The sequence below is a fragment of the Cherax quadricarinatus genome, chromosome 76 (genome assembly GCF_038502225.1).
Source record: "Cherax quadricarinatus isolate ZL_2023a chromosome 76, ASM3850222v1, whole genome shotgun sequence".
Lineage (NCBI taxonomy): Eukaryota > Metazoa > Arthropoda > Malacostraca > Decapoda > Parastacidae > Cherax > Cherax quadricarinatus.
Window position 1 is genome coordinate 11,037,582 of NC_091367.1, and position 23,196 is coordinate 11,060,777.

A 23,196-nucleotide genomic window follows, 5' to 3' on the forward strand; every position below is an offset into this window, starting at 1 on the left:
GTCACATAGGTTATTATACTGTCTCTGTATTCCTCAATAAGTGGACAATTAAGCACATAGTGTTCAAGAGAGTGACCATATGCCTGATCACATAATTTACATTTAGTTTGATCATCATCTGTGTGTCTCCCAAACTGCCAGAAGTACTTGTAACCAAGCCTAAGCCTGGCCACTACAACATCAGTCAGTCTGTTCAGATTGGAAGTTGCTCCATTAAAACTCCAACGCATCCAGAATCGTGCATTACGTTGGGTGTTGGGAGTGAGGTGGGACGAATTCGCCACCAGTGAATCTCTCCATCTCACGACTAATACACCAGCTCTGAACGTGTACTGGAAGACACTAAGTGACAAACAACTTGACACACTCGAGACATACCATGACTATTGGACTTCTTATTTAGGAGACTGTCAGGCATCCTTACAATGCTGTAAATCTATTCCTCACTCTTTATGGCCCTGCACCTCCACCTCTCTACATTATTACAACAATTCTATAACTGCCATTGTCATTGAGTGCGTTTTATGCTGAATTGCTTGCGAATGTCCTTTGCGGCACCTTTCCATAGTGCTAACGCCTTGTTGCGCATCCAGTCTTGCGAATGACATGCTTCCGAGAGTGAAATTGCTGCACTTATTTGTTTCCCTTGCTTAGCAGTTGGGTCTAGTTCTGACACTTCCTCTTTCTTCGATATTTCCTCTCCCCCACCTATTCTTCATCCTGTCCTCAATGGCCCCTCGCCCCCAGTGGGTCCTTACCTGTGAGTCCTCTGTTGGTAGGTAAGACACAAAGGCAACAGTTAGGCAACTTTATTCCGACACGTTTCGCCTACACAGTAGGCTTCTTCAGTCGAATACAGAAAGTAGGCAGGAACAGTAGAGATGTGAAGACGATGTAATCAGTCCATCACCCTTGAAGTCGTAGAATTTGCCTACTTTCTGTATTCGACTGAAGAAGCCTACTGTGTAGGCGAAACGTTTCGGAATAAAGTTGCCTAACTGTTGCCTTTGTGTCTTACCTACCAACCTGTCGGTATTTTATACCATTAAGAGTCCTCTGTTCTGTTGTGCTCCAGAATCTCCCCAACCACGGTGCTCTTCACACCAACTGAGGGAATGATTACCTCATCTTTTGTATATAGTTCTACTGTCTTCAAATCATGTCCTAGAATTTGTATTGATAAAGCCACTGGATGGCGAAACGTCTACAATAAAGATATCCAGATGTTGCACATGTGTCTTAATTTCATCAACGCTAAATGTGGTGGAAGAAACGTCTTAATAAAAGGTGATAAATTGCATATTTTAGTTTAGTTTATCATCTTTATTATGCACCCATAACCATCCTGTGGGCACGGTATATTTTAGTGGGTGTAGTAGGGCGAGTTAAACCTCAAGGACCACAATGAAAATTAGTCACTGACTTTTTTTGGGGTTATCCTAAGAAATTTACACATGTTACTTTGTATGATAATTGCACTTATGTGTACCCGCATCTAAATAAACTCTGGTGGCTAAAGCTCTCGCTTCACACGGCGAGGGCTGGGTTCAATACCCAGCCAGGGTAGAAACGCTGGGCGTGTTTCTTTACACCTGTTGTCTATGTTCACCCATTAGTACAATGGGTACCTGGGTGTTAGTTGACTGGTATGGGTCGCATCCTGGGACACTGACATAATTTGCCCAAAATGCTCTGCATAACAAGCTGCTTTCTATATAGTAGCATGTCATTGATGTCAGCTAGGACTGTATACCTTGTACATGTACTTGTAGAAATAAAGATATTTATTATTACATGGGCCAGTAGGCCTATGCAGTATTGGTTCATATGCCAGGCTCTAGGTTCACAGTGTTCATGAACCCCTGACTCGCTCCGTGGCACAGACAATCATGAAACGCTCAACATGACAAAATGTTTGAATTCCCAAACAAAATATTCACAGTGCCATGTTTGTCCGCTACTTGCCATATAAAAAGGTAGGAATAATGGTTATAATTCAGATGACGTGGTTATGTTTATACGTGTCATTGTATATATGCTTCAGTAGTTGAAACAAAAGTTAGCATCATTGTTACAACACATCAGGTGGCTGACATAACACATGAGCGCTGGACTTACACTCTTGCATTATCGACATATTAACAAATAGCCAGCTATGATCCAGAAATTCGAAGTGGAAGGCTTTGATGCCTTTGTGGAGAAAGTAGACTCTTTCAAGGACTCAGACAATCCGATATATGTGCTGTTCAGCGGGTCAAAGGACTCCAGGGGGAAGAGTTGGTGCCCAGACTGTGTGGTGGCGGAGCCTGTGGTCAAAGGAGCCCTGGAGAAGGCTCCTGAAGATGCTGTCTTCGTCTACGTGGGCGTGGGTAGCCGAGACTTCTGGAAGGACAAGAACTGTGTTTTCCGCACAGATGCCCGCACCAAACTTAAGTGTGTGCCCACCCTTATGAAGTATGGAGGACCCCAAAGGCTGGAGGAGGAGCAGTGTGCTAACGTTGATTTGGTCCACATGCTTTTTGAAGACGCTTGATTACTCTGATATATAATTACTGTGCGTAATGAGTGAAAGCATTGTTAAAATAAATTCTTATACCTGGTTCATATACAGGACTTTTTTTAATAAATGAAATAACATGGTACTATAACATACTATATTCACAATGAATTTACCATTCTTTTCCCATGGTATTTATAATTAAATACTTTATAAATTAAGAGTTCTAAACTCATGCTCGATGTATATAGTGTTACTCTTTAATGCCATACAAATTGCACAGTTTAAAAATTTGCCTGTCATAAACTATTTTATCCAGCCTTATCATTATTTAAAGGTATGAAACACATTATATTCCATTTCTTATGTAGGATATTTTAATTCTGAAAGATACAAAGTTTGTATATCATTTTAACATTAATCATAAAGACCTATTACATTATTTTAAGGTCTTCATTATTTTGTCTTTAAATACAATATATAATAAAATAATCTTTTCTTTGCATCCTGAACTATGTGCATATAAACTCAAGTCAATGAATGAATCAAATACTCATTTACAGTTTGAAGTAATAAAAAGGAAATGATGTGTAGAACTGATTAATAATAGATTGTTTTTTTCATTGAATGTAATACTTGCAGTAATAGCACATGTATGAACAGTGGAACACTGCAGCAGACCTTTTGGCTTAGGCTGGGCAAGTCCAATTTACTTCCAGCCACATTCACTTGCACACCCACCTAACCTATAAAGCTACACAGAGTCTTCGTTAGATATTTTCAACATGTTATTTATATTTCTCTTTATAACTGCTCTCCATTTGTACATTTCAGTCATATTCCCCCCATTACTTTCCAGAGGGTGGAAATTCAATGCTTTTATATGTGCTATCTACGACAAGGTCCTAAATGCACTAGAAGACAAAAAGAATGCAGATGTAATATATACAGACTTTGCAAAAGCCTTCGACAAGTGTGACCATGGCGTAATAGCGCACAAAATGCGCGCTAAAGGAATAACAGGAAAAGTTGGTCGATGGATCTATAATTTCCTCACTAACAGAACACAGAGAGTAGTCGTCAACAGAGTAAAGTCCGAGGCAGCTACGGTGAAAAGCTCTGTTCCACAAGGCACAGTACTAGCTCCCATCTTGTTCCTCATCCTCATATCCGACATAGACAAGGATGTCAGCCACAGCACCGTGTCTTCCTTTGCAGATGACACCCGAATCTGCATGACAGTGTCTTCCATTGCAGACACTGAAAGGCTCCAGGCGGACATCAACCAAATCTTTCAGTGGGCTGCAGAAAACAATATGAAGTTCAACGATGAGAAATTTCAATTACTCAGATATGGTAAACATGAGGAAATTAAATCTTCATCAGAGTACAAAACAAATTCTGGCCACAAAATAGAGCGAAACACCAACGTCAAAGACCTGGGAGTGATTATGTCGGAGGATCTCACCTTCAAGGACCATAACATTGTATCAATCGCATCTGCTAGAAAAATGACAGGATGGATAATGAGAACCTTCAAAACTAGGGAGGCCAAGCCCATGATGACACTCTTCAGGTCACTTGTTCTATCTAGGCTGGAATATTGCTGCACTCTAACAGCACCTTTCAAGGCAGGTGAAATTGCCGACCTAGAAAATGTACAGAGAACTTTCACGGCGCGCATAACGGAGATAAAACACCTCAATTACTGGGAGCGCTTGAGGTTTCTAAACCTGTATTCCCTGGAACGCAGGAGGGAGAGATACATGATTATATACACCTGGAAAATCCTAGAGGGACTAGTACCGAACTTGCACACGAAAATCACTCACTACGAAAGCAAAAGACTTGGCAGACGATGCACCATCCCCCCAATGAAAAGCAGGGGTGTCACTAGCACGTTAAGAGACCATACAATAAGTGTCAGGGGACCGAGACTGTTCAACTGCCTCCCAGCACACATAAGGGGGATTACCAACAGACCCCTGGCAGTCTTCAAGCTGGCACTGGACAAGCACCTAAAGGCAGTTCCTGATCAGCCGGGCTGTGGCTCGTACGTTGGTTTGCGTGCAGCCAGCAGCAACAGCCTGGTTGATCAGGCGCTGATCCACCAGGAGGCCTGGTCACAGACCGGGCCGCGGGGGCGTTGACCCCCGAAACTCTCTCCAGGTAAACTCCAGGTAAACTCCAGGAAAGGTTTCTGAAACATGGGACCAGATTCTTTATCCTTTTTGTATATTTTTTGATGCATTTATGACCACTAAATGAGGCCTCACTTAAGAAGTATATATGATGCTGATGAAGGGTTCTCTATCCAGGAAATTGGAGCTACCATCATTTGCATTAATTCTGATTAGTTCCTTTTCCCCAAGTGCTGTGGGATCCCCACACATTCAGAGCTCTTTAATTATTATTATTATAATCTTTGGGGAGCACTAAACCTGTAGAATTATACAGCACATGGGGGGGGAGATGGAAGGTATTCAGGCTCAATTCAGGGAACCGGAGCACAAATACAATTCCCTAGATCAAGAGCCTCTCACCAGCGTCAAGGAACCTCTGTTGAGGGGTCAGAGCTCTTTAATATGAATGTAATATTGAAGGTAAAAAGTTGATCCAAGGAATTGGATCTCTTATTCTTTTGGATCAAACCTGCTCTATCTCCTATTCCCAAGCATTATATTTTGACCCCTGTGGGGTTATTGCTTCCTAGACACTAGTGAGAGAGGCCCTTAATCCAAGGAGCTGAATTTATCCTTCCTTTTCATAAAACAAATCTGGATGCCTCATTCCTCAGGCACTATACAACTCCAGTGGGTTTAGTGCTTCCCCTGATTTAAATATAAAAAAAGGTCATCTTTTTGCATCAATATTTCTTTACATTTAATAATACTGTAATATTTAATACCTAACACTTCATTGTCATTTTCTTATTTTTAATCACACTTCAGTAGGTACTGTCTACATTATTGGTGCTTCATGCATGGCAACTTTCTTGCTGACCAGCACCTATTTCTGAATAGTGATTACATTATGACTGGCTAACTGCATGCTTCCTCATTCCTTGTTAAATTATCCTGGCTGGTTTATTCATTGTGGGGGGAGGGGGGGGGGGACTTGATATGGGGTGTTTGTCATAAGATGATTTGTTAAGTTCCTTCATCCTGGATGGCTGCAAGAATAGCACATCTGTTTCACAATTAGTACGCAGAAGGTCAATTATTAATATAATCAAAACTAAGTGCTAAACCATAGGTCAAGCTTCCCCTCCTTGCACTGAATGAACCAATGGTTTTAGTGCTTCACATAATCACTACTGCTGGCCTTATGGCATGGGTGTGGCAAGATGGTATGTATGTAGGACACCTAAAGGTGGTATAGCTTATAGCAGGCCATGACAGCAGTGACCTCTGGTTTACTGGTCCTGGACTCTTGTGGTCCAAGTAGCTCCCCAGCCTTATACTCTATGTGGTAGACAGCAACTGTACCCCTCAAGGGAGCAATTGATTCCAGTTTAAGGTGCTTCATTTTAAAATTGTAGCTACCCTCCTTTTCTTTGGACTAAATCTGATTGCTTCCTATTCCCCAAGGCACTGTATAACCATATAGCCTCTACAGGTTTATAGCCCCTTCCCCATGAAATAAATAAGTACAGTAGCATAATACAGGAAACAAATACCTATTGGATAACCCCATGCTTGACTTAACCTGAGTAAAAACTCAAGAGCACATAAAAGCCCCCAAAATTTGGAACTCAGCCAGAAGAGTCCAAAGGCTACCTATTTGTTCAATATATCCCAACACACTAATTCTAACTGACCTTGCTGATTCTCTCTAACTTTCTTAACAAACTAACTTAAAGCATCAACTTTGATTTTACTTTTCCTCTTGCATTCTCTCCTACCCCCCCACTAACCCCTCCTCTCTCACATTCCTTCCCTTCACTTCCTCATCTTTGCACATTACTCTTTTTGCACATCCTTAGCTGAATTGCTGTATGACCCTTTTGGGTTTGGCACTAAATTTGATTACATTATTGTTGTACTACAGTATATTTTATGATGTAGCGTAAAATAAAACACAGCTCGAGTTAGAACACACAAAGAATCTGTAAAAAAATTCAATACTACTTTAGATCAATGTGAACTATAATCTCTCTCTCTTGATAATGTCAATAAGTATAATTTAGCTCTTAATAACCTTGATATATTTTATCAGAAGTGTGCTGACATTACAATTCAGATTATCTTCTTGACCGCAACATCAACTCCTTCAGAGTGCAGGCACTACCCTTCCCACTTCCAGGGCTCGAAGTCTGGTTAACTGGTTACCCTGAAACCCTTCATGAAAATTACCTTGCTCACTCTCCAACAGCATATCCATTAAAAATACTTGTCTCCATTCACTCCTATCTAATGAACACTTGAACAAATCTGCTGGATGCTCAAGCCCCTAAAACTCAAAGCCTCTTGTACCCCTTCCCTCCAACCATTCCTGGGATGACCCCTTACCCTATTATCTTCCACTCTTGTACCCTCTTTCTCAACCTATCCCACTCCATGTTCTCTGCATGCCCAAACCACCAACACCTCTCCTCGGCCCTCTGAATTATGCTTTTGGTGATCCTACATCGCCTTTTTAATTTTTACACTCCAGATTTTCTGCATTGCTCACAAACATGAATCTCCCATTTCCTCTAGCTGCCACCTCACTGCAGTGTTCAGAAAGCATGCCTCACCACACATATAAAAGGGTTGGTACCATTATTCTCTCGTACTGTAATTATAGTAATTAAAAAAAACTTGTTAAATTCTTCATCATAATTCAAATTATTTATTACAGATGAGAGAGCAAGAAAGAAAAGCGTGACAAGATTCTATTATTACTGGCAAAATGAGAGTAACGGGATTAATCCCAGCACGATTCTTAACACTGACATCTCATGTGGTGCTTCTAATCAGTGTGTTATTGGCTAGGGTAAGTATCCTGTCATGTTCATTGACTGGTTTTTAGCCAAGACTAGAATGCAACAGTTTGTACCAAAAGGTTGTAGCTAAGAGATTGTTTAAATTTTTTATTGAATAAATAATAAACAATGCCACTCTCAGACCTGGAGCAAAATTTGTGCCACATAACCAACTTTTCTAAGTGTAACTAAATACAAATACAGTATTATAGGTAAAGGCAAATATACATGGTGATCATGTATACATTAAGCGATAAAAGCTCAAGAGTGAATTTTGAAATTAACTTAAGCTAAGAATTCCTGTATATATCATATTCTTTGCACAATAATTAGATACTGTGTATCAGTTATATCTACAGTTTATCAGTTTGTTCCAAACTGTACAGGAACTTATATTTTTTTTTTTTAGTTCACGAGAAAGAGGTAAACCCACTAAGGTTATATACCTGGAGAGAGTTCCGGGGGTCAACGCCCCCGCGGCCCGGTCTGTGACCAGGCCTCCTGGTGGATCAGAGCCTGATTAACCAGGCTGTTACTGCTGGCTGCACGCAAACCAACGTACGAGCCACAGCCCGGCTGGTCAGGAACCGACTTTAGGTGCTTGTCCAGTGCCAGCTTGAAGACTGCCAGGGGTCTGTTGGTAATCCCCCTTATGTATGCTGGGAGGCAGTTGAGCAGTCTCGGGCCCCTGACACTTATTGTATGGTCTCTTAACATGCTAGTGACACCCCTGCTTTTCATTGGGGGGATGTTGCATCGTCTGCCAAGTCTTTTGCTTTCGTAGTGAGTGATTTTCGTGTGCAAGTTCGGTACTAGTCCCTCTAGGATTTTCCAGGTGTATATAATCATGTATCTCTCCCGCCTGCATTCCAGGGAATACAGGTTCAGGAACCTCAAGCGCTCCCAGTAATTTAGGTGTTTTATCTCCGTTATGCGCGCCGTGAAGGTTCTCTGTACATTTTTCTAGGTCAGCAATTTCACCTGCCTTGAAAGGTGCTGTTAGTGTGCAGCAATATTCCAGCCTAGATAAAACAAGTGACCTGAAGTGTCATCATGGGCTTGGCATCCCTAGTTTTGAAGGTTCTCATTATCCATCCTGTCATTTTTCTAGCAGATGCGATTGATACAATGTTATGGTCCTTGAAGGTGAGATCCTCCGACATGATCACTCCCAGGTCTTTGACGGTGTTTCGCTCTATTTTGTGGCCAGAATTTGTTTTGTACTCTGATGAAGATTATATATTAATTTCCTCGTGTTTACCATATCTGAGTAATTGAAATTTCTCATCGTTGAACTCTTGAAATTTTGACAAGAGGAATATGCATGCCATTTATATCAGAGAAATTATTAAATTGTTGGCTCTCTGTCTATGGAGTGTTGAGAGAGTAATTGCCCACCCAAACAACCCACAGAATGTCCTCACAAGTGTAACTTAGCTTGGGAGGAGCACAGTAACTTAATACAGTATGGTATATCTATTTTTATTTGCAAAATTATCTGCCCATATTTCTGCAGTTACATAACCTTGTTAAACAAGCAATGTTTAATAATTTCTGACTATTCACTTGCCTGTCTCCATGTTTCCTATCTTAATATTAAATGATGTTTACCGCAGTAATTTGGCAATAATTTCCTTGAAGATTGAGACACTTACGCAACTTATGGGAATCTTTATTCAGGAAACGTTTCGCCACACAGTGGCTTCATCAGTCCAATGCAAAGTAGAAAGGCGTAAGGAGAGGAGGAGTTTGAGGTAATCAGTCCCTCAGACTGGAGTCGATGTGTTCAGTCCATCAATCTTGTAGAATGTACAGCATAGGACCGTAGACGTGGCTTATATACTGTAGTGAGGTGAGGTGAAGCAGGAGGAGGTGGGGTCATAGTGGTACCATCCACTAGTCAAAGTAGGTCTTCGTCCAAAGGTTGAACAAGTGTTGAAGAATTCTTTGTAATAAGATCCCATGATGCTGCAGTGTCTGACAGTTGTGATGAATGGTTTGAAAAACCGACAAGTTAAAGATTGAGACACTTATGCAACATATGGGAATCTTTATTCAGGAAACGTTTCGCCACACAGTGGCTTCATCAGTCCAATACAAAGTATTAGACTGATCTTATTACAAAGAATTCTTCAACACTTGTTCAACCTTTGGACAAAGACCTACTTCGACTAGTGGATGGTACCACTATGACCCCCCCACCTCTTGCTTCACCTCACCTCACTACAGTATATAAGCCACGTCTACGGCCCTATGCTGTACATTCTACAAGATTGATGGACTGAACACATCGACTCCAGGCTGAGGGACTGATTACCTCAAACTCCTCCTCTCCTTACGCCTTTCTACTTTGTATTGGACTGATGAAGCCACTGTGTGGCGAAACGTTTCCTGAATAAAGATTCCCATATGTTGCATAAATGTCTCAATCTTCAACTTGTCGGTTTTTCAAACCATTCATCACAATAATTTCCTTCATTTAAACTCTTATTCCAAGTCATTGGTCATTACTTCATTCTACATAGTAAACTGCTTTCTCAAATGCTCATAGTCAAACCAAATTTGGTTAATAATAAGTTGTAAATTTAGACACGCAATTTATTATTAACTTTGCAGGAGGAAAATGTTCTTGCTTGCTTGCCAGTAGACTTCATGGAAGTTGATTATAGGAGGCGTGATGGAGAGTAAGTACCATGCTTTCATATTGCCATAGGTGACAAAATTGTCTATGTAGCTAGGAGTGTTACAATTGTGTTGGTATTTTGTTTTGCAAATCATAGTATAATTGTGTTAATTACAAGATGTTATACAGGTAGTGCCAGGTTGCATATAATGATGTATTTAGTGATAAGTTGTTGCTTGTTGTGGGTGAGCCAGTAGTTTACCATAGCATTGGGCTATAAAGCATATTATAATCTGCAAGTTTAGCTGAGTAGCATTGTGGTAGCTGATCCTTCTCTAGCAGAAACTTTGAGGGAAATACTTGTAGGGCCTTGCAAGATAAAAGAATAAGTGCTGAAAATGTAATTGTAAGCACAACAAAGGGTGTTACAAAGTTGCATTTATATAAAAAAAATTCTGTAAATGCAAGTGCTCCTCGACTTACAATGGGGTTACATTCCAATGACTCCATCATAAATCAAATATGAATATGATACTATAAATAAGTAAATAAATAATTGTCACTAAATAAGTAAATAAACAAATAATTACTGTTACTAACTAAATACCAGTATTGAAAAATAAGTAAATGAATACAAGTTTATCCTATCAATAAATGTACATTATTATTATAATCAAGGGGGAAGTGCTAAACCCAGAGGATTATACAGCGCCTGGGGGGAGGGTGTGGAAGGCATTCAGGCTTAATTTGGGGAACTGGAGCACAGATCCAATTCCCTAAATCAAGAGCCCCTCACCAACATCAAGGAACCTTCCTTGAGGGGAATAAATGTACAGTACTGTACAGTACAAAAGAGAAATTTTACAGTACATTGACTTGATTACCTTAGGATGATACATGTAGTGATATGTTGTACAGGTACTCATCATTAATGTAGTCAGCTGAAAGCAAACTGCTCCTGAGGAATGTTGTGAAGCATAGAACTAACAGTAATTGTTACTGAATGTGCATCGCTGTTGCACCATCATTAAGTTGAAATACATGTAAGGTTGGTAGACAGCAACCACCCAGGGAGGTACTACCGTCCTGCCAAGTGAGTGTAAAACGAAAGCCTGTGATTGTTATACATGATGGTAGGATTGCTGATGTCTTTTGTCTGTCTCATAAATATGCAAGATTACAGGTAAGTCTTGCTACTTCTACTTACACTTAGGTCACACTACACATACATGTACATTCTTGTTCTTGTTTATTTCCTCTTATCTCCATGGGGAAGTGGAACATTTGCATGTTTATACACACTCATCTGAGTTTTCTTTGAGTTTATCTTAATAGTTCTTGGTCTTATTACTTTTCCTTTTATATCCATGAGGAAGTGGAATAAGAATCTTTCCTCCGTAAGCCATGCGTGTTGTAAAAGTCAACTAAAATGCCAGGAACAATGGGCTAGTAACCCCTTTTCCTGTAAAGATTACTAAAAAGAATAAGAAGAAGAAAATTGTCAAAGTGGAAAGTCTGAATGTGCATGGATGTTGTGCAGATGATAGAAAGAGATGATTGTGGATGTTATGAATGAGAAGAAGCTGGATGTCCTGGCTTTAAGTGAAACAAAGCTGAAGGGGGTGGGAGAGTTTCAGTGGAGAGGAATAAATGGGATTAGGTTAGGGGTTTCAAATAGAGTTAGAGCTAAAGAAGGAGTAGCAATAATGTTGAAGGATAAGCTATGGCAGGAAAAGAGGGACTATAAATGTATTAATTCAAGGATTATGTGGAGTAAAATAAAGATTGGATGTGAAAAGTGGGTTATAATAAATAAGCGTGTATGCACCTGGAGAAGAGAGAAGTGTAGAGGAGAGAGAGAGATTTTGGGAAATGTTGAGTGAATGCATGGGGAGTTTTGAATCAAGTGTGAGAGTAATGGTGGTTGGGGATTTCAATGCTAAAGTGGGTAAAAATGTTATGGAGGGAGTAGTAGGTAAATTTGGGGTGCCAGGGGTAAATGTAAATGGGGAGCCTTTAATTGAGCTATGTGTAGAAAGAGATTTGGTAATAAGTAATACATATTTTATGAAAAAGAGGATAAATAAATATACAAGGTATGATGTAGCACGTAATGAAAGTAGTTTATTAGATTATGTATTGGTGGATAAAAGGTTGATGGGTAGGCTCCAGGATGTACATGTTTATAGAGGGGCAACGGATATATCGGATCATTATTTAGTTGTAGCTGCAGTTAGAGTAAGAGGTAGATGGGAAAAGAGGAAGGTGGCAACAACAAGTAAGAGGGAGGTGAAAGTGTATAAACTAAGGTAGGAGGAAGTTCGGGTGAGATATAAGCGACTATTGGCAGAAAGGTGGGCTAGTGGGGGGTTGAAGAGGGTGGGAATAGTTTTAAAAATGCAGTATTAGAATGTGGGGCAGAAGTTTGTGGTTATAGGAGGGTGGGGGCAGGAGGAAAGAGGAGTGATTGGTGGAATGATGAAGTAAAGGGTGTGATAAAAGAGAAAAAGGTAGCTTATGAGAGGTTTTTACAAAGCAGAAGTGTTATAAGAAGAGCAGAGTATATGGAGAGTAAAAGAAAGGTAAAGAGAGTGGTGAGAGAGTGCAAAAGGAGAGCAGATGATAGAGTGGGAGAGGCACTGTCAAGAAATTTTAATGAAAATAAGAAAAAATTTTGGAGTGAGTTAAATAAGTAAAGAAAGCTTAGGGAAAGTATGGATTTGTCAGTTAAAAACAGAGTAGGGGAGTTAGTAGATGGGGAGATGGAGGTATTAGGTAGATGGCGAGAATATTTTGAGGAACTTTTAAATGTTAAGGAAGAAACAGAGGCAGTAATTTCATGCACTGGTCAGGGAGGTATACCATCTTTTAGGAGTGAAGAAGAGCAGAATGTAAGTGTGGGGGAGGTACGTGAGGCATTACGTAAAATGAAAGGGGGTAAAGCAGCTGGAACTGATGGGATCATGACAGAAATGTTAAAAGCAGGGGGGGATATAGTGTTGGAGTGGTTGGTACTTTTGTTTAATAAATGTATGAAAGAGGGGAAGGTACCTAGGGATTGGCGGAGAGCATGTATAGTCCCTTTATATAAAGGGAAAGGGGACAAAAGAGACTGTAAAAATTATAGAGGAATAAGTTTACTGAGTATAACAGGAAAAGTGTACGGTAGGGTTATAATTGAAAGACTTAGAGGTAAGACAGATGTAGGATTGTGGATGAGCAAGGAGGTTTCAGAGTGGGTAGGGGATGTGTAGATCAAGTTTTTACATTGAAGCATATATGTGAACAGTATTTAGATAAAGGTAGGGAAGTTTTTATTGCATTTATGGATTTAGAAAAGGCATATGATAGAGTGGATAGAGGAGCAATGTGGCAGTTGTTGCAAGTATATGGAATAGGTGGTAAGTTATTAAATGCTGTAAAGAGTTTTTATGAGGATAGTGAGGCTCAGGTTAGGGTGTGTAGAAGAGAGGGAGACTACTTCCCGGTAAAAGTAGGTCTTAGACAGGGATGTGTAATGTCACCATGGTTGTTTAATATATTTATAGATGGGGTTGTAAAGGAAGTAAATCCTAGGGTGTTTGGGAGAGGGGTGGGATTAAATTTTGGGGAATCAAATTCGAAATGGGAATTGACACAGTTACTTTTTGCTGATGATACTGTGCTTATGGGAGAAAGAAAAATTGCAAAGGTTAGTGGATGAGTTTGGGAATGTGTGTAAAGGTAGAAAGTTGAAAGTGAACATAGAAAAGAGTAAGGTGATGAGGGTGTCAAATGATTTAGATAAAGAAAAATTGGATATCAAATTGGGGAGGAGGAGTATGGAAGAAGTGAATGTTTTCAGATACTTGGGAGTTGACGTGTTGGCGGATGGATTTATGAAGGATGAGGTTAATCATAGAATTGATGAGGGAAAAAAGGCAAGTGGTGCGTTGAGGTATATGTGGAGTCAAAAAACGTTATCTATGGAGGCAAAGAAGGGAATGTATGAAAGTATAGTAGTACCAACACTCTTATATGGGTGTGAAGCTTGGGTGGTAAATGCAGCAGCGAGGAGACGGTTGGAGGCAGTGGAGATGTCCTGTTTAAGGGCAATGTGTGATGTAAATATTATGCAGAAAATTCGGAGTGTGGAAATTAGGAAAAGGTGTGGAGTTAATAAAAGTATTAGTCAGAGGGCAGAAGAGGGGTTATTGAGGTGGTTTGGTCATTTAGAGAGAATGGATCAAAGTAGAATGACATGGAAAGCATATAAATCTATAGGGGAAGGAAGGCGGGGTAGGGGTCGTCCTCGAAAGGGTTGGAGAGAGGGGGTAAAGGAGGTTTTGTGGGCAAGGGGCTTGGACTTCCAGCAAGCATGCGTGAGCGTGTTAGATAGGAGTGAATGGAGACGAATGGTACTTGGGACCTGACGATCTGTTGGAGTGTGAGCAGGGTAATATTTAGTGAAGGGATTCAGGGAAACCGGTTATTTTCATATAGTCGGACTTGAGTCCTGGAAATGGGAAGTACAATGCCTGCACTTTAAAGGAGGGGTTTGGGATATTGGCAGTTTGGAGGGATATGTTGTGTATCTTTATATGTGTATGCTTCTAAACTGTTGTACTCTGAGCACCTCTGCAAAAACAGTGATAATGTGCGAGTGTGGTGAAAGTGTTGAATGATGATGAAAGTATTTTCTTTTTGGGGATTTTCTTTGTTTTTTTTTGGGGGTCACCCTGCCTCGGTGGGAGACGGCCGACTTGTTGAAAAAAAAAAAAACATGTATTGTAAGTTGAACCATCATAGAGCAAATAACGTCTGTATATTAATAATGGTAATCCTGAAAATCACTGTATCCAAATATTCTCTTCAGTATAAAGGTTGTACTGTAATTACAGTAGTACGTACTTTATTTTTTTTTTCAACAAGTCGGCCATCTCCCACCTAGGCAGGGTGACCCAAAAAGAAAGAAAATCCCTAAAACGAAAATACTCTCATCATCATTCAACACTTTCACCTCACTCATACATAATCACTGTTTTTGCAGAGGTGCCCAGATACAACAGTTTAGAAGCATATACAGTGGACCCCCGGTTAACGAACTTTTTTCATTCCAGAAGTATGTTCAGGTGCCAGTACTGACCGACTTTTTTCCCATAAGGAATATTGTGAAGTAGATTAGTCCATTTCAGACCCCCAAACATACACGTACAAACGCAATTACATAAATACACTTACATAATTGGTCGCATTTGGAGGTGATCGTTAAGCGGGGGTCCACTGTATAAAGATACAATATAAAAAGAGACCTGAAATAATATAATAAACTCCCTATAGAATATAATATCAGGGCCCAATTATATATATACCATCCTGTTACACATCCCTCCAAACTGCCAATATCCCAAATCCCTCCTTTAAAGTGCAGGCATTGTACTTTCCATTTCCAGAACTCAAGTCCGGCTATATAAAAATAACCGGTTTCCCTGAATCCCTTCACTAAATATTACCCTGCTCACACTCCAACAGCTCATCAGGTCCCAAAAACCATTCGTCTCCATTCACTCCTGTCTAACACGCTCATGTATGCTTTCTGGAAGTCCAAGCCCCTCGCCCACAAAACCTCCTTTACCCCCTCCCTCCAACCTTTTTGAGGACGACCTCTACCCTGCCTTCCTTCCCCTACAGATTTATTATATGCTCTCCATGTCATTCTGTGTACTTTGATCCATTCTCTCTAAATGACCAAACCACCTCAACAACAACTTGGAATCACCTTATGGTAGTACAAGGTATAAATTGTTTGGAATCCTTATATTCTGACGAATATAAATAGCATGGAATCACTACAGTAGTATTACCTGTTAAGATGCCAAAGCATCATTTGCTGTAATAAGGCTGAACAACCCATATGGGTTTAGTGCTTTTTGTGAATATAAAATGGGTGTGAAGCATGGGTGGTGAATGTTGCAACAGAGAGAAGGCTGGAGGAAGTGGTGTTGTGTCTGAGGGCAATGTGTAGTGTGAATACATACAGAGAATCTGTAGCTTGGAGATTAGGAGGAGTTGCGGGGTTTCCAAAAGTCCAGAAGGCTGAGGAGGGGTTGTTGAGGTGGTTCAGACATTGAAGGAGGACAGAACAAAATAGAATGACTTTGAGGGTATATAAATCTGTAGTGGAAGGAAGGAGGGGTAGGGGGTTGTCCTAGGAAAGGTTATACCTGGACGGGGTTTCTGGGATCTACGCCCCCGCGGCCTGGTCTGTGATCAGGTCTCATGGTGGATCAGGACCTGATCAACCAGGCTGTTACTGCTGGCCACACGTAAACTGACATACGAGCTACAGCCTGTTGGTCTTGTACCAACTCTAGGTGCCTGTCCAATTCCTTCTCAAAGACAGCCAGGGAGGCCCTTGACACTTACTGTGTTGTCTCTTAGTGTACTCGTGGCACCCCTGCTTTTCACTGGGGGGATGTTGCATCTGCCAAGTCTTTTGCTTTCGTAGGGAGTGATTTTCGTGTGCAGATTTGGGACTAGTCCCTCTAGGATTTTCCAAGTGTATATTATCATGTATATATGTTTCTTGCCTGAATTCCAGGGAGTACAAATCAAGGGATTTCAACCGTTCCCAGTAATTTAGGTGCTTCATCATACTTATATATGTGCTGTGAAAGTTCTCTCTATACAGCCTCTCCTCACTTAATGACAGAGTTCCATTCCTAAGGCCACGTCAGTAAACGAATTCATTGCTAAGCAAGGAGCATACTACATATAATGGTAGTGGGTTTGTGTCAACCATCTTTGATATTGTTTTTAACCCCTTCACTGTCGCAACCCCCAATCCTGAGGTGTCTCCTGGTGTCGCAAAATTTAAAAAAAAAAAAAATTATTTTTTCTTATGAAATTATAGAGAATCTTTTCCCGATTGTAATGACACCAAAAAAACGAAATTTGATGGAAAACAGACGGAATTACGCTTTCGCGAAGTTAGCGACCTCGGCGATATTTACAAATCGACGATTTCGCCCACTTTGAGCCCTATTTTCAGCTAATTCCATTGTTCCAGTCGAACAAACTCATAGCTATTTCTTTAGAACTTCGTTTTTGCTATCGATTGAGTTCAAGAAACTGCCCATTTACCAATTTCAACTACCCAATAAAGTGGTCAGAAATTGGCAATTTGGCCAATTTCATGAAAATTAAAAAATATGACAGTTTCAAAATAAGGTCCAGAATGAACAATACAGACATTCCTGGCTCTAAAATAACATTTTCTTTGTTCATCAGTCATGTCTCCAGGCCCCTCTGATATTACTCTTGCTTTCTATTTTGAATTTTTATTCAAACAAAAAATAGAAGATTTACTATTATGCAGATTCCTGCAATACTGTAATAATTGTGTAAATAACATGAACCCATTCATGACTGCATATTAGAATGGCTAGTTGGACATTTATTGGACAATGACATCATTTGTTTACTTTTGAACATTGGCAAAAATCAAACATTTCCCGTACTTTGAGCTCCATTTCCAGGTTCTTTTTATAGTAAAATCAATCAAAATCACCTCTATTTCTATAATATGTTTTCCATTCTATCAAATGAGACCAAGAAAACGAGAATACAGCCATAAATACTATACGAAAATAGATCACAAAGTCGGCATTTTAATTTAAAAAAACGGTCAGTTTTTTTTTTTATTATTATGCACTGCGTGCTCCAGGAATTTTTTTTATATGGTGCACACTGACCACACAGATCCATTCTCTTACATGTGGGCCTACCAGCTTTCTCCTTCTTGATTTGAAGCCGCTAGAATTTATGAGTATATATACGTCAAACACGGTACCTCGTAAGACGTATATATACGGCCGCGACAGTCAAAGGGTTAATGTCACCTTTTTCCCATTTATAACATTTTTAGTATATTTTTAAATGTTTATACAGTAATGTACTATATATTGTAATAAACAGAATAGAGAAAATCAGCTCTAATATACATTATTTAGGTATGCATATTGGTCAGAGAGCCTATCGTAAGTCCAAGTTGTCGGTAAATGAGTATGTTACTAAGTGAGGAGAGGCTGTATTCTCCAGGTCTGCAATTTTGCCTGCCTTGAAAGGGGCCATTAGTGTACAGCAATATTCCAGCTTAGAAAGAAAAAGCAATTTGAAGAGAATCATCATGTTCTTGACATCCCTAGTTTTGAAGGTTCTCATTATCCATCCTATCATTTTCCTAGCAGGTTGGAGGGAGGGGGTAAAGAAGGTTTTGTATGTGAGGGGCTTGGAGTTTCAGCAGGCATGCGTGAGCATGTTAGATAGGAGTGGAGACAAATGATTTTTATGGCTTTATGTACTGTTGGATTATGAGCAAAGTAACATTAATGAAAGGGTTCAGGGGAACTGGTTAGCTGGGCTTGAGTCCTGGAGGTGGGAAGTACAGTGCCTGTATTCTGAAGGAGGGGTGTTGATATGTTGCAGTGTTTTAACTGTAGACGCATCTCTGGCAAGACAGTGATGGAGTGAACGATGATGAAAATGTTTCTTATTTTTTGAGTTACCCTGCCTTGGTGGGAAACTGGCAGTGTATTAAAAAAATAATAGTAATAGTAATTTATGATGTAATAATTTTAAAAGCAAAATCATTAATTATTACATTTAGTTTACACATTTTAAATGCTCAGATATTATTATATTTATGGGATCATCTCAAACCCTTAGTGTTCACTAAACTGGCTGATAATTTTCTATTTAACATTTAACATTAACATTGGACGTGATTTGGCCATGCTGTATGACCCCAGTGGTTGGTGCTTAGTTTTGATTACTGTGTAATAGTAATGGAGGTGATCCAGCAAAAAATTGTGGAGTAATATATGCTTGAATATTTTAGCTCCTGTGAGCCTGCTAAGAATGTGAAATGTGACTGATACTGTAGGTTATCATTAGAAAATAAATAAAAAATAATAATGTTCTTAAACAAGATATATTGTTTCTTGCAGATTTCTTGGAGGACTGATAGCTGGCCTTGCTTTAACAGCCCTTGAATATGTTGGCTTCATGACTGGAATTTCCATGTTCACAGGCTTACCTTCACTTATATGTATCCTTTGATAATTACCGCTAAATTTTTGAGGCTTGACACCTTGTTTGCATAAAGTATTTTTTATTTTTTTTGCCCTTGTAGGAATAGTAAACTGTAGAACTACATCTTAGTGAGCCTGCTGCTACATCACCTGTCTGTGTTGCCTCTATGTGTTTGCTGTGCATGAAGACCTTTATCTCTCACTTTTGGTCACCTCAGGTTCGAGCCTGCTTCTAGAGCTTTGATCTATCAGTGAACAACATGCTTCTCTAGTGAAAGGATCACAATGATGCTATTCATGCATCATTGTGATTTGCTGGTGGATTGGGTGTTAATCTGTTTGATGGATGCTGCCCAGATGTTTAACACTATGGTTTTAGTTCACTGTCTTCTTTGTGTGTTGTGCATCTCTGATGACTTCATTTATTGCTCTCCTTTGATGTGCTGCCCTTAATGTATTCTCTTTCTGTACTTTGCAATATAACCCGTGTTGGTGCATTTATGTAAATACTGTACTTACTTCTACACTTAGGTCACACTACACATACATGTACATGTTTATTTATACACACTCATGCGAGTTTTCTTTGATTTTATCTTAATAGTTCTTGGTCTTATTACTTTTCCTTTTATATCCATGGGGAAGTGGAATAAGAATCTCTCCTCCGTAAGCCACGTGTGTTGTAAAAGTCAACTAAAATGCCAGGAACAATGGGCTAGTAACCCCTTTTCCTGTAATAATTACTAAGAAGAATAAGAAGAAGAAAATTGCCAAAGTGGGAAGTCTGAATGTGCGTGGATGTTGTGCAAATGATAAGAAAGAGATGATTGTGGATGTTATGAATGAGAAGAAGCTGGATGTCCTGGCTTTAAGTGAAACAAAGCTGAAGGGGGTGGGAGAGTTTCAGTGGAGAGGAATAAATGGGATTAGGTCAGGGGTTTCAAATAGAGTTAGAGCTAAAGAAGGAGTAGCAATAATGTTGAAGGATAAGTTATGGCAGGAAAAGAGGGACTACAAATGTATTAATTCAAGGATTATGTGGAGTAAAATAGAGGTTGGATGTGAGAAGTGGGTTATAGTAAGCGTATATGCACCTGGAGAAGAGAGAAGTGTAGAGGAGAGAGATTTTGGGAAATGTTGAGTGAATGCGTGGGGAGTTTTGAACCAAGTGTGAGAGTAATGGTTGTTGGGGATTTCAATGCTAAAATGGGCAAAAATGTTGTGGAGGGAGTAGTAGGTAAATTTGGGGTGCTAGGGGTAAATGAAAATGGGGAGCATTTAATTGAGCTATGTGTAGAAAGAGGTTTGGTAATAAGTAATACATATTTTATGAAGAGGATAAATAAATATACAAGGTATGATATAGCACGTAATGAAAATAGTTTGTTAGATTATGTATTGGTGGATAGAAGGTTGATGGGTAGGCTCCAGGATGTACACGTTTATTGAGGGGAAACTGATATATTGGATCATTATTTAGTTGTAGCTACAGTTAGAGTAAGAGGTAGATGGGAAGAGGAAAATGGCAACAACAAGCAAAGGGAGGTGAAAGTGTATAAACCAAGGGAGGAGGAAGTTCGGGTGAGATATAAGCAAATATTGGCAGAAAGGTGGGCTGGTGCAAGTATGAGTAATAGTGGGGTTGAAGCGGGTTGGAATAGTTTTAAAAATGCAGAATTAGAATGTGGGGCAGAAGTTTGTGGTTATAGGAGGGTGGGTGCAGGAGGAATGAGGAGTGATTGGTGGAATGAAGTAAAGGGTGTGATAAAAGAGAAAATGTTAGCTTATGAGAGGTTTTTACAAAGCAGAAGTGTTATAAGAGGAGTAGAGTATATGGAGAGTAAAAGAAAGGTGAAGAGAGTGGTGAGAGAGTGCAAAAGGGGAGCAGATGATAGAGTGGGAGAGGCACTGTCAAGAAATTTTAATGAAAATAAGAAAATTTTTTTAGAGTGAGTTAAACAAGTTAAGAAAGCCTAGAGAACGAATGGATTTGTCAGTTAAAAACAGAGTAGGGGAGTTAGTAGATGGGGAGATGAAGGTTCTGGGTAGATGGCGAGAATATTTTGAGGAACTTTTAAATGTCGACGAAGAAAGGGAAGTGGTAATTTCATGCACTGGCCAGGGAGGTATACCATCTTTTAGGAGTGAAGAAGAACAGGATGTGAGTGAACGTAGATCCACGTTTGGACAGTTTAAAGGTTAATGGTGCCAGTTGCCCTTCCCTTATGCAATTGTTATACGAAAATAGTGGAAAAGCAGTGAAAATACAGAACATAATGAATAGTGGCTCAGTTGAAAGCCAACAAAAACATGGAACACCAAAAAGAGGGTGTTGTATATGCAGGACCCTCCTGTACATTCCGTTTCTTTTCCCCTCCCCCAATCCCTTCCTTGCTGCCAGTGTTCTCTTTGCAGCACCTCATGAGTGAAGTGTGTGTGTGTGTGTGTACATGCTTGCTTTCTTTCATCTATACCATTTGTTGCTCTGTGATCCTTACTGTTTTAGTGCTTTCCTATAAATGTAGTAATAATCTAGTGTAATTAGAAAAATTGATTGCTTAGTATGATACATGATATATGGTACTGTATAAGTTAATTATGGTTAGGTGTATTAAATTAAAATACTGTTTAGAGATATGTTTTAATTAGTCATTTTTTATCAGTTCATTGTGTAAATTTCCTTAATGTGATTCAGCTATTGCTTGTCACACTGGTGCTTCCATTAGCCTGGCATACATGGTAATGGATTCTTGGGACTGTCAGCTTTATTGGTGGGTTTTTGGATTAACCTCTGCCTTGCCAGCCAGCATTGAAGTAGGAGTTATGATTAATGTGCTGATGCTCAGGAAGAGTATATAATAATGTGCCTATATACTAGATTATGATTTTCCAAGAAAACTTAAAAAATATTTTGTATTTCATATGACTTATCTACTTTTCACAATAGGATGCAAACCTGTTTGTACTGCAAACATTATCTGGTGCCCAGAACTGTCAACAAGTACAAAAGAAGCACAGAACTGTACTATGTAGAAAATCATTAATAAAATACATAGTGAAATCAAATTGACTTATTTTGCACACTATCTCTAAAATGATAAATATGTTTTACTGATGTTCAAAAAGGTGATAGAAAAGATGCTTTTAACCATAGGTTTGCCTTATTGAAAAACTGACAAGCATTCTTTTTAGAATGCTGAAAAAAAAACATTAAAATAAATAACATACTTAGAAAAAAAAATAGCAAAAAGTGCAGTGTTCATTCAACAAATTTGTATACAGCCTCTTCTCACTTTGCGACGTAGTACTTGTTTACCGACGCCTCGGACTTACGACGGACTCTCTGACCAGTATTCATACCTAAATTATGTATATTAGAGCTGATTTCTTCTGTTTTGGTTATATCAATATACAGTACACTACTGTATAAACATTTAAAAATATACCAGAAATGTTTTAAATGGTGCAAAAGTGACATTAAAATAATATCAAAGATGGCTGACACAAACTCACTACCATTACGGTATGCTCTTCACTTAGCAACGACGTGGTCTTAGTAACGGAACTCTGTTGATAAGTGAGGAGAGGCTGTATTATCTATTATCTGATCTATTAAGCTACTAACACAGTCAGAAATTATTCAAGACTGCTAACCTAAATAAATTTTTGGTGAATATAATAATCATAATACTGTTTCAACCCCTTCTCCTGTATATATTACTAAATGTAAGAGGAGAAACTCTTTTTTTTTCTTTTGGGCCACCCCACCTCGGTGGGATATGGCCGGTGCGTTGAAAGAAGAAGAATACTGTTTAAGAATAAAATTCATTGGTAAATTGCATTTAAGGTGGGAGACGGCCGACTTGTTGAAAAAAAAAAAATCAGATTTTAGAGATTCTGATAGTTCATGAAAGAATAATCTGGAAATTTCAAAACTGTGAATAAAAAGCAAAACTATCACATCAGACAAGATAGATGTTGTTTTCAATGTCATGACTTGCACACTTTTCCCTCCCTTCCCTCAGAAAGCCCCCCATCT

At 39.3% G+C, this 23,196-nt stretch overlaps 1 protein-coding gene across 2 annotated transcripts; it reads left to right on the forward strand.

Annotated features, from left to right (window-relative positions):
* Window positions 1-1,837: 1,837 nt before the first annotated feature.
* On the forward strand, window positions 1,838-23,196 carry LOC128703573 (transmembrane protein 107). Of its 2 annotated transcripts, XM_070101283.1 has the most exons (5): window positions 1,838-1,976; window positions 7,340-7,474; window positions 10,080-10,147; window positions 19,074-19,174; window positions 21,853-23,196. In XM_070101283.1, the coding sequence occupies exons 2-5, from the start codon at window positions 7,391-7,393 to the stop codon at window positions 22,014-22,016; spliced, it is 417 nt and encodes a 138-aa protein (XP_069957384.1). In that variant the 5' UTR covers window positions 1,838-1,976; window positions 7,340-7,390; the 3' UTR covers window positions 22,017-23,196. The 2 variants fall into 2 exon arrangements, with proteins under 2 accessions (XP_069957384.1, XP_069957385.1); XM_070101284.1 differs by lacking the exons at window positions 7,340-7,474; window positions 10,080-10,147; window positions 19,074-19,174; window positions 21,853-23,196 and adding an exon at window positions 2,086-2,978 and having other exon boundaries at window positions 1,885-1,976.